The sequence below is a fragment of the Balaenoptera acutorostrata genome, chromosome 2 (assembly GCF_949987535.1).
Source record: "Balaenoptera acutorostrata chromosome 2, mBalAcu1.1, whole genome shotgun sequence".
In the NCBI taxonomy this organism is placed as follows: Eukaryota; Metazoa; Chordata; class Mammalia; order Artiodactyla; family Balaenopteridae; genus Balaenoptera; species Balaenoptera acutorostrata.
In genome coordinates, this window is record NC_080065.1 from 23,452,507 (window position 1) to 23,471,830 (window position 19,324).

The following is a 19,324-nucleotide window of genomic DNA, read 5'->3' on the forward strand; positions in this document are numbered from 1 at the left end:
AGATTCTCAACCACTGCGCCACCAGGGAAGCCCCACATGACTGTAATTTTAATTAGACCACATGGGTTGTTTTTCTTTCGTGACTAGATTACTATGCAAACTAAAATGTCTGTGGTCAGAGGGATATGTGTCTTGCAGCCTGGAAGCTGGGGGGAAAAAAGCATTCGAGAAGATTGAAATAATTAATTCTGCATTAAGGATATGTCAATATTGCCCTCTGACTCACTCCAAACGCATACCATTTTCACTAATTGGAAAGCACACAAATCTTTGGTATTGTTTACGATAAACTCAGCAGGGAATGTGACTTCCTAGTGTAGGCCCAACAAAGTGCTCCATTTATGAATAAATCATGTTTGGATCTTGAGAAAAGAGGCATCAGTTAGTGGCAGTTGGCTTCCCTGAATCTCAGGAACTCTGGATAGTTAACTGCCAGTACTTTTTTATTCCTTTCTATTGAATCATTCATTGACAGAAAAACAGACTTTGTTACCAATATGTAATATGTAATGCATTTTGGGAAACTTTACATAATTACATTGCTGTATCTTAATGGAATATTCAGCATTATTACTGTCATTACTAGGCATTTCAAAGTCACTGTGGGAGGTAAGCATATTTTCCATTAAAAGATTATTTCAGTATGAAATCTGTCTGAACTATTAGTGCCCATAAACCTGAATAGCACAAATGTCATACAAAAAAAGGAAACGTTTTATTCTTTCAGATATTATTTTAGTGAATAAAGACAAAATGAAATTACTGCATTGCTGGTGTTTGGGGTATTTAGCATAAGGCTGGTCATGTTTTACATTTGCTTATATGGTACATTTTTAGGTGATCTGTAAATGACTATCACTCTTAATGTAAAGAGTTTTTCACATATAACAGCATAGCAAGACACATTGGAAAAATAATTCTTCCCTAAATCATATTAATTTGGTTAGAGCTCTCAATAGTAATGATAATGATTTTGTGTTCTTACCTGTATTCAGTGTAATTTTGTACCAAGAAATTTAGTCTGTGGAGAAACTTTTTCTCCCTAGGGAAAAAAGAAGCTAGAGACAAGGTAGTTGTAAAAACTGGTTTATTTTTTTAAAAAATAAATACAAAAATATAAATATAAAACATTAGCAGATAGAATTTGATGAAATGAAATTGCACAAACGTTTGTATACCAGGTTGCATATCACACCTACTAACACCACATGTACATTTTTTATTTTTTTAATTTAACATACAGAACAGGATATACCTTAAAATTTTTCTTCACCTTTAAGAAACGGAAGCGGCTTGTTTGTGAGGCTGCTTAAGGGAGAACTAGCCTGTTCGTGTTTCTGAAATTATCTTTTATTTCCTAAGAAGGACAACACTGAATTTCCATAGCTTTGGCTCTTGGAAGTGATTAAATAAAATGTCGTATATATTCCATGAGACATCCTACAGGGAATAATTAATGTAATTAATGAACAAATTAAAAAGGAAATGGGAAAACAAATTGTGCTGAGTGGCAGGAAAATTTTCCTGAATATCAAATATTGTGAAGTGGAGACGGTGTCGTTAAAGTTACTTCCTCTTGCTTGAGCAGAACATATATCCTAGGTTAAGAGTCTTTGTCACTTTCCCCGCCACCGTACATTTCCGCCAGCTTATTAAACCGAGGCCCCCATTCTCGGAGGTAATCGTAGTTTTGGTCTCCGTCAGTGGTACCTGATTCTAAAGAACTCAGAGATTCCGCGATGGAATCGTTTCCTTCGTAGGCATACGTTGCAAGTGAGTCGTAGGGCGGTGCGGTGGGATCCAGATCGTGCTCTTTTAGCCTTTCGTTAATGAAATCCCGGACATCCGTGTTATCCGGAGCTGTCGGAGTCCTCCGTGGGATAAATAAAGTTTCCGGAATAATATCTCGCCGCAGCTTTTTTTCCTCAATAGCTGCAGGATTCCTCAGGGTGCCGATATCAAAGGCCTGGGTGTCTTCCTCTCCGCCACCTTCATCGTTATAGCTCACAATGTTGTCTCTGATATCTTCTTTAGACAAGATCAGAGGCTCTTTTTTCCGCTGTCTTTTCAGAGCTGCAAACAGTACTACTATAACTTGAAAAAAGAAAAAAGATGCATTAGAGGTCCATCTGAAACACATATTAATAAATAACGAGTGGAAGTACTATAAAGGAGTTTGCTATTTAGGTTTTCTGGAACTGGTTAGAATTTAGGGTTAATTTTGTATTTCCATAATTTTTTTTTTTGCGGGGCTTGTGGGGAGTGGGAGGCGTGAGAGGAGAGGGGAGTGTTAAAGGATTTAGCCAGTATGGTTAGAGTTTAAGAACAGTGATTCTAATTTACTTTTAAAGCAATGTGAAAGGTTTTTTCAAATACAGTGACTTATTTTATCTATTTTTCTAAGAACTGTTTAAAGATAGTTCCTGATTGTACAGACATTATTTATACTTTGCATTAAATAGTGACATAAGATGTTTAAAAAATAGACACAAATCAAATTCAGCTTCAAATAAAACAATGAAGAAGGGCAAAAATACGCCCATATTTTTACATCCTTATGCAATATTAAAAAGGCAGCTTTCTTCACAAGATATGGAGTATCCATATCTGTTAAATAGCTTTGCTGATGGATTTACATATTTTTTTTCTTACATTGTTACTAGAAGGCCTTAATTACTGGGAAAAAAAGACCACATTGTTTAGACATTATTAGTTTAGAAATTTATGAGGTTTTCCATTGAAATATATATCACTCATGAGATCAAAAAAAAAAATTGCTGGATCACATGATGGCAAAGAGTAAATTCAAATTACTACACTGAATTAACTACAAAAATTATGTATGAATTTCAGCTATATGTATCTTAATGAGTATAGATCCACAAGTAGAAATGTGTATCATTCAGACAGGACATTTCCGTACTTCCATGGGAAGGTATCAATAATAATAATAATATACTTATTATTTTAGTAATCATAATAATGGTAATAGCATAAATGATAGGAGAAAGCTAAAATCATTTTCCCTCTGGTTGTATTAGTTTCCCACCCTCATTCTTTATCCCCAAACATTTTGGTCATAATCCTTTAAAAATGATGATTTAGAGAAACAGATGTGAATTCAGTTAGATGAGGAAAGGAAGGGAAAATATCTTACCAGGTATATGTATGAAGAAATATCTATATTTATTTAGCCTCATTAGAACAAATGTTTAAAGGATATGGGATTTATTACTGGTCTTGACTGAACGTGTCCCCTAAAAATTCATATGCTAAAGCCTAAATAAATTCCCAATGTGATGGCGTGTGGAAGTGGAGTCTTGGGGAAGTAATTAGGTCATGGAGGTGGAACCCTCATGAATGGGATTAGTGCTTTCTTGACATGACACAGGAGAGATGATTGCTTTCTGCCCCTTGAGGATACAAGAGAAGACAGCGGTCTGTGAAATAGGAAGTATGCCCTCCCCAAACATGAAATCTGCCAGTGCCTTGATCTTGGACTTCCCTGTCTCCAGACGGTGAGAAATAAATTTCTGTGGTTTAAGCTACCAGTCTATGATATTTTGTTATAGCAGCCTGAATGAAGGCAATTATGTTATTATGTAAAGTGGTATTGTTATGTTTTCTGTTTTATTAACTTAGAACAGTAAGACTTCTTGCCCTCAAGCTTGTGTGAGAGGGCAGACAAGGGACTTTTCTTAATGCAACAAAAAAGAAAGTTTTAATCCATTGACAACTGTTCTTGACCTTCAAAGTGATTAAAAAATAAATAGGCCACCAACAAGAGAAAGAAAATGTTTATTCTTCAAGTTTTTGAGAAAATGTGACCTTTTATTTTGGCTAAATTCATCATTTGTGCACACACATAAACTTGTGATGTAACGATTTTAAACCTCAGATTGCTTTTGATCAGCTAAAGGATCTTAGCCAGTAAAAAACCTTCTAATAACGAGGATAATGAAACTTACTAAGATTGGCTTCAAAATCCCAGTTCATTTCACTGCTTCTTGAAATGTCAGATACAGTGTTTTTTGATTAGAGTCACAAGAATACTCACAATAGTTTTAAGATAATGCAACTAGAGAGTAAACAATCTGATTTTTAACTCAAAAGCAGTTAAAAAGCAATTTGTTCTGGGTTATAAAATCAAGTATTGTTGTTTTAGGGACAAATGAACGAGGTAAAGGGCTATGTTAACATTATATAAGTGAAGAGGTAAGCTAGTGAGGCCATTGTCCAGCTGTAATAAGAACCAAAAACAGTGGAAATAAACTTTAGATTTCCTGCAAAACTACGTATAAAGACTGACGGCAAGGTGCCTTGCCTTAGCTCAGCCACTCAGAAATTGTGTAACGTTGGAAAACGTTTAGAACATCTCTAACTTTCCGTTTCATTATTTAAAAAGGGAAGGTAATGACTCTATCTGATCAGATAAAATATTTTAATATAAACAACATTCCACTGTTAACTGCTGTCTGTCTTAAATTTGGGGGTTAGTTTTAGGGGAAGTATTTTAATAGTAACATTTCTACTTACAAACACAGTGAAGTAAGCCATCTAGGAAATAATCACGTTTTCTTACCCAGCAGAATAATGATGCAGAGGAGAATGGCGACCAAGGCCCCCGTGCTGAGGCCCGCGGGAAGCAGCAGGGCCTCAGCGCTGCAGGACTGCATGTTGCCTTGGCTGTCACACGCGCACACTCTGATGGTGAGTGTCCCAGTGCTGCTCTGAATCGGGTAATCGTTGTCCGATATCACCACAGGCAAGAGATAGGTGCTTATGTCGTGTCTATTGAATCCATTTTTTCTGGTTAAAATTCTGGCAGTATTATCTAAAATAAATTTTAACGTATTACACATGGCTTGGGACGATACATTTGTCTCATCCTGATCACCGTGGTTTGACACAAAAATAAAAAGTTGTTTGTGTGAAATACAAAATTGATATCAACTTCCCTATCAAATATATACAAGGCAATTCAAATATAGATAAGATAAATAAGACAGTTTGAGGAATCTAATACCGTTATTACTTATTAGATTTTTAACTAATTTTCAGATGTTTTCAAAATGGTGAATTTTTATAAGTGAATCATTTATCAAGACTATAGAGATGGCAGCATATTGTTTATCAGAGTTTTCAAAAAACATAAATATTATGCATACCAAAGAAAAAATTATAGTAAATGTTTTTTATTTACAAGTGTGTGTGCACATACACAAAACACACATTAATCTAATATTCATGAAGAAAAATATGACTGGGTAAATTTTAACTATAGTTGTACTTTTAAAATCAATTAAGCATTCAAAAACCTTCAAGAGTCCCGATGTATGAAGAACAGTCAGCAAGTTACTTAATATTTTTGAACTTTGATTTCCACCCATTAAATTGAATACAGTGTGTAACTCAAGGCATTGGTGGAAGACACTAACGTGGAGTGCCTAACAGACACACAGAAAGAAGTAGGGACTTAATCAAGGCTAGCATCCTACTACCTAGTATATCGCTACTGATTTTTCCTTTATCCAATAACTCACCCAGTATCCTTAAATGCAGGTTGTGCATCTATATAATAATATTGAAAAATAAAATCAATATATACTTGGATGATAATTTCCTATTCTGTTTGTCCAATGTGCTGGGTCTTGTTTAGCCAATCCCATAAGGCTGCTTAAAATGCCAGTGTAGGGAAGGGAGTGAGGCAATTGCTAAATCAAACCAACAGGATAGCAAAATTAAAAAAAAAGAAAAAAAAGTGACAATCTTTTTGCAGGTATAGTGGTTGAACATAAAAGAATCCTTTCCTAAATTTTAGCAAGAAGTTAAATCTTAGTACATCAGTTAACTACCACATAATCTAGGAAAGTAAATTAGCAAAATAGAAGATGTGCATAAGCAAATTTAAAAAATAAAATGTAATCCTGATAATTTTGCAATTCTGACTTTTCTTCCAAGAAGTAGTAGGATACAATTCTTCCTTTCTCAAACCTACACTAAAACAAACATTTACACGCATATGGGTATTTTCAGAATCTTCTTGCCTTACGCTTTTTTAACTTTTCAAAAATTTCTAAATCTTAATTTTGCCTGCAATAGCTTTGATACATTGAAGAGCCAAAAGAAGTTTGACCCTAAACTAACAATTCTGTTTGAATCATTTTATTAAATATTCAGAAAGTCATCATATAATAATGCTTTTGACCTGTAAGTTAGTGAAAAGTGAGGCATTTTTAATAATGTGATACCAACTGTGGTATCACAGAAGCAGGAAACATATTTTAAGAAAGATGTAGAATTAAAGATTTTTAAGATGAACATATAGACAAATGCAAGGGTATTGTCTCAAGAAGGTCAACTTTAAGGTGATGTCTATGTCATTGGAATTTCTTTCAAAATTCACCCAATAACAGAAAATAGTGAATTTATGCAAGATTAGATCAAATATTCCATCAGACTTTACTGGCATTCTATTTAGTGTATGTTCAGGTTTGTATTCATATGGCTTCAACCCTTGCTTTGAGTAACTTATGTAGGATCAGGAACTCTATCCAATATAGGAAATTGCTACTATTTATCAAAAATTAATTAAGATTAGCCTTGAGTTGTTTCCCCAGTAACTGTGAAGTGCTGTGATAAGATAGTACTATTTCAAGTCTCTATTACTTTTTAAAATTGAGAGGTGGCTTGTTGAGATCCGGGGCTCAGTTTAACAAGAACATAAAACAAATTAAAATACAATTAGAAAGTGGTACAATACAATACAATATTGTCAGCTCAGTACTAAGAATGTCCCGTCTAAATTCTATGTTTAGGTTACCAGATTCAGCGAATTAAAATGATGGGTCCTTTTCTGATATTCAGATATTACATCTGATATTGGGCATTTTGTTTGCCAATTCTACGTTAATATTTCCAATCACAATTGTTTTAGGTGTCCAGAGGGACAGAAAAGATAGACATTTCAGAAGCTCAGATTTAGTAAACAGATGTTACCAACCGATGCCTCCCTTCAGCTGATTTGTGCAAAGATCCTACTATATCAAATATCTCAAGTAGTAGTTGCTCAGTGTAAAACTATCCATTATCTTAAACTGCTTTCTGACATTCTGAAAGCCACCTAGATATGCTATAGCAACCTGGCTCTGCCAGCATACATACACAGTTAGGAAGGTATTGTAAATATGCCAATGTAGTTATTAGATTTATTTTGAGAATAATTATATCTATAGTAGCTCTAAAACAAGTATGCCTTTTTACCAAAAACCACCTTATATAATTAGTTTTAACATAAATTTGTTGAAGAGAGAAAACTCTGATTACATACTTTTGTTTAGCCTAGAATAATTACCATACATATTTTCCAAAGAATAAAGCTGTTTGACTTTTTGAAAATAGTGATCGTTTTTGTATTTTTCCTCAAAAATATGTTTCTGCTTTTTTTGAGAATGCAAGAAATATGTTTAGTATTTTTGATCACAGAGACATTATAAGATTCATATGTTACACGGAAGAATAGTGCATCTTGTCATTGAAACTATGTTTTTGCACCCAGTCCCCTCATAGGCTAATGTGACTACTTTTTTTTTTTTCTTTGTCTCTTCTATGCCTTTTTGGCTTTGGTGACTCTGCTGCTGCTAAATCTCACTGAAGTTTACACAAGAGTCTCACTGAGCCATTCATTTCTCTGTGTGTCCTACTATTTTGTTATAGGAACTGATTATTCCGGCCTTTCTAATGTTTGCAAGATTCAGTCTTTGCATTAGAACCCATATAGAGTCTTCTTTCACATATTTTATAATCTTAAAATTCAAGAAACTAACCACTGTTAAGTAAGAAATTACCATAATAGTTCATTAAAAACGTAATGAAACCAAAATTTTGTAACACAGATCTATAAATGAATATATCATGTATATGCTAATTGTCACTTCGGGAAAAATTTCTTGTTAATGTCACCTTAAATCATAATGAACACGTTCTAAAATTTACCTTCATTGTCTTGTACTGTGAAGTTTGGATTGACAGCTGCTAAACTGAAGAAAAATTTTTGTCCACCTAAAGGATCATCTTTGTCTACTGCACTTATAGTCTGTATTAGCTGCAGAAGAGAGAAAAATGTATATTTATCAAACTTCCATGGGTAGAATCTGCTTTATAATATGTAATTTTTTAATATCCAATTTTGTCTAACATTTTTTTAAGGACAATTGATTTTCTTCCTTGTGTATGTACCTTTGTTTGAGTTATTCCATCTTTTTATTATTACTTAGATTTAAACAAAGTCTCTCTCTCTCCCTCCCACTCTGTTTCTGTCTCTGTTTCTCTCTCTAATTTCCCCTAAATACTATTTATTATTTTAATTAAAATAATAAATAGTAATTAATTTAATACTAAATTAATTAAATTTAATTATAATTAAAATAATAAATAGTAACATTGTATTCTTTACAGTTTTATTAGATATAGCATTTGAAATAAGTAGGTATTTCATGTATATTTAAACATTTATCTAGAAGATAAATGTATCTAACGTAGGAAAATTTAGAAAATTATTGTGATTAGGGCTTTCCTCTTCATTAAAAGTAAAGTGAAAACTATTCAAAGAATGTAGAGATTTTATAGACAATTACATATAAATTTATAAAGGAAAGACAAACATTACAGTATTATCTACTTTAACAGTAACTGTTCACTTCATTTGCACTGTCAATAGAATTATATATTTTTAAATTCAAAATATACATATAATACTATAGGGATTGGTTATTTTAAAAGGGTCAACTCTGATTTATTTTAGGGTAAGAGAATATAAGAAGCTATCTAGTAACAAAGTAGAAAATTTAACACCTTATACTATAAACAGATGACTACTTTGAACATATTATACAATTAATTAATATTATACAAATATATACGTAACAGATTACTATGTATTTTTTGCATATATATCCATTTTGTCCTTAACTTATTTATACAACATCATTTTATGTATTTTTGCATATTTTAATTTTGCAAGAAGGTTTCAGAAGTTGTTAAATATGTGTTTCAATGCCTAGATAAATGGTCAAATTTATGCTTAACTGAAAGGAATATACTTTTTACTGCATTAACTCAATTTAATATTGTCTGTATATTTGATGTAAATATTTGTTACTGATGTTTTATTAATTTAGAAAGGATTTTTAAGTTTAAAACACTATGTAAAATAATTAGAAAAAAATAAGGAAATATTTTAAGTATTCCATATTAAATTATTTTTCTTTTAAAGTGTTCTATAAAAATTAAAATGTGGTAAAGTTGAGGTACTCCCTAATCATTTATTTCAAAATGATACAAGAAATATAATTGGACCAAACAAAGATAAATGTTTATCGTCTAGAAATAAGTAGCAAAACAATCATTTAAAACTTTAAATAATTTAAAATATATATTTAAAAATCTAACATTATGAAATTTTAGTGGTTATTTAAGATTAAATATAAGCAAGAATTTATGGCTAATGGCTTATCCATTCAATCAAAAACCAAAAGGTGGTACATATATAAAGGAATTCAAGAGAAAAATGTTAAAATAATTTTAACTAATACCCTTTAAGATGTATCTATTCAGTTACAAATATATTTCTTGACTGACTCTTGTTTGTGGAGCAGTTTAAAAGATTTTATTTTCAAATAGTGATTTATAGAAATAAGTTGAAGAGGAAAAAAATGGCATAAATGAAATAACATATCAAGAAAGATAGTAGACTAATAGAAATTCTTATGTTTATATATATCAATATTAATATATTAACTCTCACATACAGATGCATAAAAATTATAGAAATGTAAAAGTAGAGCTAATGGTCTTTTAAAATAAAAACTACAATGTCTCATAATAAATTTACATTTGCAACTGTGATTACAAATTACAATTCCAGTTCATTTTTATGGACAAAATAACACAGTTCAGAGAATGAAATGGCCACATCTTCACATATAACTATAATAAATTATAAAGGTTTACATAAAAATTCTCAATTAAGATGTATTATTTTAATAAAAGACAGTAGCACTGTATATGGTAGCAATACTTCAGCGATTTGCTAATGTATCTTCATTAAATGTTATAAAGGGAATAAGTAAAACTCATTAAACAATGCAGACAAAACAGAATGACATGCTGCAAATCAATATCATATCACAACATACTTTTATGACCAGAAGACTTCTCTATGCAGATGGAGACACTTACTTCCTTTACAAGATTGATTTTTTTTTTCTTTGAGATATAACTTGGCTTCTAGCATCCAACTTCCCCATATTCTGCATTTACCTTTTAATATAGTCTTCCTTTGCATTTCCAGTCATACATTAAAAAGTCACAACATTTTATTTCGGTATTTGTACCGTAAAGAAGTGCAATAGAAATCAGAAGATGGCAATAAAAAGGAGGTAAAACTGTTTCTCCTGTCTCTCCCTATAAGACTTCACTATTTTATTTCGACTAGAGACAAATTCATTTTGACCCACTGCCAATAAAAGAAGTTGCCACAGTTAGGAAAAAAAAAAAAAGTGATGTCCAGTATCCATTTTGAGCATATGAAAACTAGACACAGACAAGTCATTTATATTTTATCTCCTTAGCAATTATATAATTGGTTTGCATGTTCACTAAGCTATTCTAAAATAATCTTAAGTGAACTTGAAGGGTGTTTCAGGGATCATAAGACAATGGAGTGTGGGATGACAAATGGATTTTAAGATGTTTAGTTAGAAAACTGGTCACTGAGTTTTAACATTTTAGTTTTTTCGGTGAAAAGACTAGTAATTTCCAATGATGCGAAAATTCCCTTTGCTCTGGTAAAAAAGCACCCTTTTTAGTTGTTAGGGAAGTAACTAAACACTGTTCTATGGAAAATATGTAATAGGATTTTGTGGGTTGATAAGGGCCTGGAGCTTAGATACTATCAATGGGTAAATATAAGCAGCCTGTCTCCCCAGAGAGACTCCCTGGGAAATCTCTTGTGAGACTGAAATGCTATTGCCCTCTCACAGAAATTAAAAATTATTAAAATATATTTTATTGACTAAAGGAGTAAAGCCTGTGTGAGGGAAAATGGAAGAAAAGAGAAATAGCCAGTCCTCTCTTCTGCCCTTTCCCAAGGTCCCCTGACTCTGTCTGAGATGGAAAAGATGGGAGTCTAGTTGCCTAGTTCAAGCATAAGACGGGACTATTCATACTACATCACTTGTAAATTGCATCCCTTTCCCCGGGGGAAAATCTTCTACCCTTAGGCCAGGGAATAGGCAAGAAAGGAGGAGAGGGTGGCAATTAGCTTTACTTCTGTCTCATTGAGTCGACACACCAAATGAATCAGAATTAAGTTCTACACACCAAATGAATCAGAATTAAGTTCTATGTGGTTCTAAGGGCTGCTCTTAAAGAGCACTTAATTCAGAGGAGTGCTGGGTGGACTAAACTACTCTATAAATAACTAAAGCACACCCAGAAGTTCCAAAAAGCTCCTACTTCCCCGGAAGGAGGGAAGACAGACCTAAAAAATTAATTTCAAGAAAGGCTCAGTGAAGAAGGACTTTATCAAATAGCTATTCTGATTTTGCCTGCTAGGATGTCATAACCTAGAATTCCATCAGTGAGTATATTACAGTTCAGTTCAAGCAACAATTTTTCAGCATGAGACCAAAATGACATCTAACAAACGAGTTTTATTAAAAATAACTACTATGGGAGGATTTTGCACATGCAGCCAATTAGACAAAAATTATTAATCATGTTCTTCTTGTCAAATTTGTTAAAACAGGCTACTTTTAAAATTAAAATCAACTTTGATTTGATTATTTTCCCTCAATATACCAGCTTGTTTTTAAAAGTTCAAAAAATATGAAATTACTGAGCCAGATATAGGTTAAAAGAAAAAAGGCATAAGAAAAATAAACAAACACAATCCCTTATTTTGTGTATTTTGAATACATTTGGGAATGAGTATTTATAATGACTCACATGCTCTGAAAAGATATCTCTTGAAAATCAAATAGAATAACCATAGAGCGAGCAATGTATGCAGCAGTTGCAAAGTGGGTAATTCATCTCCTAGAGAAAAGGCTTCAACTCATATCATGCTGAGCCTGCCAAGCAGAGGACTATTTGGAATTGTATTTTTCGGGCACACTGTTTCATTAAGAAGTAGGTTGGAAGCAGTTTAGTCCTTTAAATATTCCAAATTAAACATTTCCATAACACTTTCAAATAAAAAAATGAATCCAATTGCAGCAATTTTACCATTTCCAACAATAGACAGGCTATTGAATTCCTGTTAGAATTTTCTGAAGGAAGAACTTGAGTTATTTCACAATGTAATTTGCATAAAAATGTACCAATGACATTGATGTTTATAAAGAGCATCAAATGATGTCAAAACGCAATACAGTTTCGCGATGGCTTCTCTTTCTTTAATAAAACACATTTGATTCCCAATTATTATTTATAACATGCAGCTTCCTTCTGTGAAGATGGCATTCAAACCAATTAAGAGCATCTCTTTCAGCCATACAGGCTGGGGCTCTTCAAACAACAAAATGAGTCCACTGAGGAAAAGACTTAAAGAGTTATAAACAAATCTGGTATAGGAAGAATGTTTTAAAGGATGAAAACGAAGTGATTAAGCACTTTATGTGTTGCTACGATGATGAAATGCAAGTATAAGTCTTAAGAGTGAACTCTGCAGCCCTGCTTCAAAATCGTATTTGCATACATTGGAATATTGATGGAATGTATTGATGATCCCAAGTATTTGTCTCTGTTTTCCCCAACTTTCATTACCCGTCTTGTGAGCTGTTACCAATATTTATCTAATGGCATAGCAGGATTTATTTTTCCTTTTGTTCGTTTATTTTTGTTTTTGAAAGTTTAAGAAGTTATTTCTTCTTACACTTTAACTTTTGTGGCTACAGTAAAATCTCATATTTACATTAGAACTTTACGAAGGACATATGAAATGTGTTACACTATTATTTAAAACATTTTCAACCCTAAAAACATCAGCCTTTGGTTTTGTTTTTTGTTTGCTTTTAACCATACTACTGGGACTTTATATGAGTGATTTTATCTCTGTTTACTCATTCTTCTCAAGATTGGGAAAAGAAAATACTTAACGTCCCTGTTAAAATCTTCCTACACTTTAAAATCCTATGGGTGCTTACCTGTCCTGGTCTGGCATTTTCACATACAAAAGTGTCATAGAACACAGCAAATTGTGGGGCATTGTCATTAACATCCAAAATTCTCACAAAAACAGCCACCCGAGTCATCTCTTTGGGATTGTCTAGAAAAAGGAAAGGAAAAAATCTGTTTAGGAAGACACATTTGTACACCAGATTTAATTTATATAAGCCTCTTGTGGACATTAAGTGCTCACATACAAATAAGCATCACCTTCATTCTACTAACGTAATGAGCAAATGCGATAAAGAAAATTACTGCAGAGCCTAATTAAGTAGTCATGAATTCAGTTATTAATGGGCTCAAGAGTACTATTAATATTTTGAAAAATCTTTTTAAAAGTACAATTCAGTATAATTGAGTTCATATTATATTTGTGTCCTTATTCTCCAAATACACAAAATAAGAACAAATATTTATTAAATCTTTATTATATGTCATTATAGTTCTTAATTTATACCATTTTTTTTTGGATGAAGAGTGGTTTTAAATAAATTAGTAACTTGCCCGAGGTCATCTACGTGGTAGTTGTTATATTACAACCTACCCTTCTGACTACTTTTATCACTAAATTGTATTCCAACAGTTACTCTCATCCCTCCTTTTGGAAATTTTTTTTTTTTTTTTATGTGGGATCTTCCCGGACCAGGGCTCGAACCCGTGTCCCCTGCATTAGCAGGTGGATTCTTAACCACTGCGCCACCAGGGAAGCCCTGGAAATTTTAATATATAGCTACTAATTTTACAAACTGGATGGAAATTTACAATGAAATACAAGATTTTAAATATTTCATTAATACAATTGTTACTGGTACCATTTCAACAATCCAGGCTCAATTTTGTATAACAAAATTAGTTCAATAGTAACATGTAGTGTAATAATCATGATTTTTTTTTGGCTAAAATCAAGGGCATCAAAGTTTTCACATAAAAATATGCATTTAAAAATATGTTTTGATTTGTAAATGGAATTTTAAAATATATCTTAGCCTTGGGTAACAACTGCATATTAGTCATAATTGCATTATCTCCACCAATAATTTTTCTAGGCACTTGCACTGATATCTGAGGTGTTTGGGGATCTTAAATTCAGGTTTATATTCATCAGCCTTTGTGATGTCAAAATCTCAGTCTCTGGATATAGTTCAACTTCTTTGTGAACTTCAGTAAAGTCAAGCTCAAGATCAATATAAAAGGAGAAAGGAGATAATTCGCTAAAAATAAAGCAAAAAAAAAAATAGCAGATAAGCTGAGGGACGGTAGCCATCTTACTAAATGGCCTCTACCAACATGGGTTATGAATAATATGATTTAACCTTGTGAAATTTATCTGATTTTCTAATTTTATCTAAATAATTTTCAGATACAAGGGTTAAAAAATATTGTCAGGTACAAACAGGGAGTATATCACTACTCAAAAGAATTTATTTCTCCTCCCTCCTCTCCATGTAATTGTAATGTTACTAAAACAATTAAATCAGCATTTTAAAAAAATAACATGTAAGAACTGATTACTTGGCAGGGGCGTTTACAAGGCTGAGTAGTATGAAGCAAGGCAGACACTTCCATCTGAAGTGTATTTACCTTACTTTACTCTTTTCAAGGGAAACTTTAAAGTGCATCTCCTCTTTAACACTCTTGTTTAGTCTTCCTTCAGTCTTCTTAACCCATATGTATTCAGTTCTCAGGTTCTGATTTCATATTTGCTAATCTATTGCTGCATATTATTCACTTCTTAGTATGTCAGGTGGTTAGAGTTTAGATCCTGGAGTCAAACAGAGTTGACCTGATTTCCAGGTCTACCATTTATTCATTGTGTGACTTTGGCCAGTTTACACTCTGTCTCTAATGCCTCAGTTTACTCAAAATGAATCAAAATAGAACTTCTGATCTTATACAGTTATTTGAATAATTAGGTGAGCTAATGCATGAAAACTTCTTATCGAAGTATCAGTTTGTTGGTAAACACACAAAACCAATACATGTTGACTATTGTTATTAAGATCATCTTTATTATCACTGTCATATCTCCCTTTTTTGAAATTTATTTATCTATTATTTATTTTTGTCTGCGTTGGGTCTTCGTTGCTGCACGCAGGTTTTCTCTAGTTGCAGCGAGCAGGGGCTACTCTTTGTTGTGGTGTGTGGGCTTCTCATTGTGGTGGTTTGTCTTTGTTGCGTAGCACGGGCTCTAGGTGTGCGGGCTTCAGTAGTTGTGGCACGTGGGCTCAGTAGTTGTGGTTCACAGGCTCTAGAGCGCAGGCTCAGTAGTTGTGGCGCACGGGCTTAGTTGCTCCGAGGCATGTGGGATCTTCCTGGACCAGGGCTCAAACCTGTGTCCCCTGCATTGGCAGGGAGATTCTTAACCACTGCGCCAACAGGGAAGTACCACTGTCATATCTTATTTCCTTACATTACTTAAAAGCTTAAGCTATCTTTCTCCATGCAAAGCATCTACACAATAAAAATGTGTTAACTAGCTTTCCTGCAATTCATGTGGGTCTCAAGAGGAGTACATTTGGGAAAAAGTGAGGAGATGAGAAAAAAATGAGAAAAATGTTATTCTGCTATTTTCCTACCTCCCTCACTCCTAAACAACTTGCTAAAACCCAGAGGCATAGTGTTCACCTCCAAATGAATCCTCAACTACCCCAAGTTACTTGATGCTATGGGGAAGAGTGGGAAGGTATGATTCTTCTGTATTTTCTAGAATGTGCTCTTTAACCTACTTTTATAGTTAGTGGGCATAAGCTAAATGTTTTCCTTCAATACAAAGTCTTGACATAAAAATAACTCTTTTGTTGGTAGCAATTCAGTTTCTAACTGTGCCACAGAAGCCAAGAAAGACAGAAAAGTTTCACATCTAAAAAACTGCATTGTCAGTCCCTTCCCTAACACAATATGGAGATTCTCCAGCTTCTTTACACATAACTCAAGGCTCTTCAAATCAAAAGCTAAATCCACAGGGATAAACACGCTTTGTAAAGCATCAGGCCTGGAGTCACCTATTCAAAAAACAGTGCTTACACTAATCATTTTACTGGCAGATGCGGCTGCTTACGTATAAATAAAAATATAAAGCCTTCCAAGGAAGCATCATACTGAATAGGAGCTGGCATATATTTACCACCTGAGCCTCTTGGTCATCCAGCAAACTCTACTGTAGTGAGAATGTGTGAGCAACAAAGGATCTTAAAATGTATGTCTTAAGGTAAAACCACGCCACGTATTCACAGGCTTTTCCATACCTCCAGGAAGAAGAAAGCATAAATCGTTATCTAGAAATCCCAGGCTTTAGAAAGAGGTATCTTTTCTACTTACTTAGGGCAAGGATTTCTACTAATGAGGAAGCAGGTATAGAAAATGGAGTCCTTCAGTCATAAATTTTGCTCTACTGTTGTCAGAATATATTGCAATGCTTATAATTTAATTTTCAGATGTGGTTATAGGAACTCATTGGTTTCTACAACAATGTGTTTTACAATCCCTGATTGTGACCTTAATTTTAGATTTTATATTCTCCACATGGGATTTAAAAATACTTTTTAAAGAAGAAAAAGAGAAGTTATTCCATGGTATAGTGCATTAAATGGTTACCTGGAGTAATACTTGCCATACGATGGGATACACTGATATGAATGTAGAATTAAACTGTTAGAGGCAGAGCCTGGAAACATTGGTAAGCAGTACATTTCTAGGCCATTCTGCACTACTCTGGGCTTGGTGTATGGCAAGCTTACCACAAACCCAGTGTTTAAAATCTAGCGAAAACAATTCCTTACATGATGTTTCCCTCTCACCCTCATTCCATTTGATAATCGGAACAGCATGATGGGCCCCTGACTGTTTGTGGCTTGGCAGATAGGCATTTCCAGCAGTTACTCCACAGACTGATTTTATTTAAGGGCAGAAAGTAGGTTTAGTTCTTAAAAAGAAGAACATAATTGACTTAGCTTTTTACAGAATTGTCATTACTTCAACTAGCTTTAGAAGTTAAATTTCTCAAAGTATCTGAAATAGAAAATGCAATTCCTAGCTCATTAGGCTTGAATAAGGAGCTTGAATCGAGCAGAGAGCACAAACAATCATGATTCTGGAGTAATCAGACTGGATCCTGTCGGGCCCATCTAAACATTGTGATACGGATACCGATAGAGAAATAAAACTTTCCTTAAGAAAAACTCAAAAATTCTTCAGTTCACCCTGAGAGACACAGCTATTTATATCTCATTATGGAAAAACTGGATTGTTTGGATGGTGGGGTTAATCTATATTTCAGAGGCAGATTTAAGAAAAAGTTAAATCTAGTACTTTCTCTTGAGGCATTAAGTTCATTGCTGATGATCAGTCTAGCCCGGTTCCATCCTTCTGAGACTCTTCGTAATTCAGCCCCAATGCCCTGCTTTCCAAATCTTGGAATGATTACTTTGAATAACTTGACCTTGATATATGTTTGTGGATTCAGCTTAGTTTTTCAGATCTGAAATGTATAGGCTTAGTTTTTTTTTCTTTTTTACCATGATTCAGTCCCTAATTTATGCTTCTTTTTAAAACAAACAGTTGCTCTATTCCATGCACATATCATAATACAGGAATCAGAAACCATGAACAGGTTTGTGTGTGTAGACAGGGCTGGCTCATGGGCATGTGTAACTGAGCAGGGCCTCACACTCAGAAGGGCCCCACCCACCCTTATTTAATGCTCTGCTGTTGCCATCTTTTTTTTTTTTTTAACATCTTTATTGGAGTATAATTGCTTTATAATGGTGTGATAGTTTCTGCTTTATAACAAACTGAATCAGCTATACATATACCTATATCCCCATATCTCCTCCCTCTTGCGTCTCCCTCCCACCCTCCCTATCCCACCCCTCTAGGTGATCACAAAGCACCGAGCTGATCTCCCTGTGCTATGCGGCTGCTTCCCACTAGCTATCTATTTTACATTTGGTAGTGTATATAAGTCCATGCCACTCTCTCAGGTCGTCCCAGCTTACCCTTTCCCCTCCCCATGTCCTCAAGTCCATTCTCTACGTCTGCGTCTTTATTCCTGTCCTGCCCCTAGGTTCTTCAGACCTTTTTTTATTTTTAGATTTCATATATATGTGTTAGCATATACTAACACATTGTTTTTCTCTTTCTGACTTACTTCTCTCTGTATGACAGACTCTAGGTCCATCCACCTCACTACAAATAGTGCAATTTTGTTTCTTTTTATGGCTGAGCAATATTCCATTGTATAAATGTGCCACATCTTCTTTATCCATTCATCTGTCGATGGACACTTAGGTTACTTTTATGTCCTGGTTATTGTAAATAGAGCTGCAGTGAACATTGTGGTACATGACTCTTTGAATTATGGTTTTCTCAGGGTATATGCCCAGTAGTGGGATTGCTGGGTCGTATGGTAGTTCTATTTTTAGTTTTTTAAGGAACCTCCATACTGTTCTCCATAGTGGCTGCATCAATTTACATTCCCACCAACAGTGCAAGAGTGTTCCCTTTTCTCCACCCCCTCTCCAGCATTTATTGTTTGTAGGTTTTTTGATGATGGCCATTCTGACTGGTGTGAGGTGATACCTCATTGTAGTTTTGATTTGCATTTCTCTAATGATTAGTGATGTTGAGCATCCTTTCATGTATTTGTTGGCAATCTGTATATCTTCTTTGGAGAAATGTCTGTTTAGGTCTTCTGCCCATTTTTGGATTGGGTTGTTTGTTTTCTTGATATTGAACTGCATGAGCTGTTTGTATATTTTGGAGATTAATCCTTTGTCAGCTGCTTCATTTGCAAATAATATTCTCCCATTCTGAGGGCTGCCTTTTCGTCTTGTTTATGTTCTCCTTTGCTGTGCAAAAGCTTTTAGTTTCATTAGGTCCCATTTGTTTATTTTTGTTTTTATTTCCATTTCTCTAGGAGGTGGGTCAAAATGGATCTTGCTGTGATTTATGTCATAGAGTGTTCTGCCTATGTTTTCCTCTAAGAGTTTTATAGTGTTGCCATCCTAAATTTCTTAATCATGTTTTAACATGAGGCCTGATACTTTCATTTTATAATAGGCTCTCAAAATTATGTAGCCAGTCCTGTGTATGGATA

The 19,324-nt window shown here is 33.8% G+C and overlaps 1 protein-coding gene across 2 annotated transcripts in view; it reads right to left on the minus strand.

Moving 5' to 3' along the window:
- Window positions 1-1,382: 1,382 nt before the first annotated feature.
- Window positions 1,383-19,324, minus strand: part of CDH10 (cadherin 10) — a 120,265-nt gene continuing 102,323 nt past the window's right edge. The window contains exons 8-11 of one of the 2 annotated variants that reach the window (XM_028168033.2): window positions 13,209-13,330; window positions 7,996-8,104; window positions 4,583-4,834; window positions 1,383-2,088 (exon numbers count right to left, since the gene is read on the minus strand). In XM_028168033.2, the coding sequence (XP_028023834.1) occupies window positions 1,604-2,088; window positions 4,583-4,834; window positions 7,996-8,104; window positions 13,209-13,330 (968 nt within the window). In that variant the 3' untranslated portion in view covers window positions 1,383-1,603. Of the gene's footprint in view, window positions 2,095-4,582; window positions 4,835-7,995; window positions 8,105-13,208; window positions 13,331-19,324 lie in introns of both variants that reach the window. The other variant, XM_028168032.2, reaches the window with a different exon arrangement.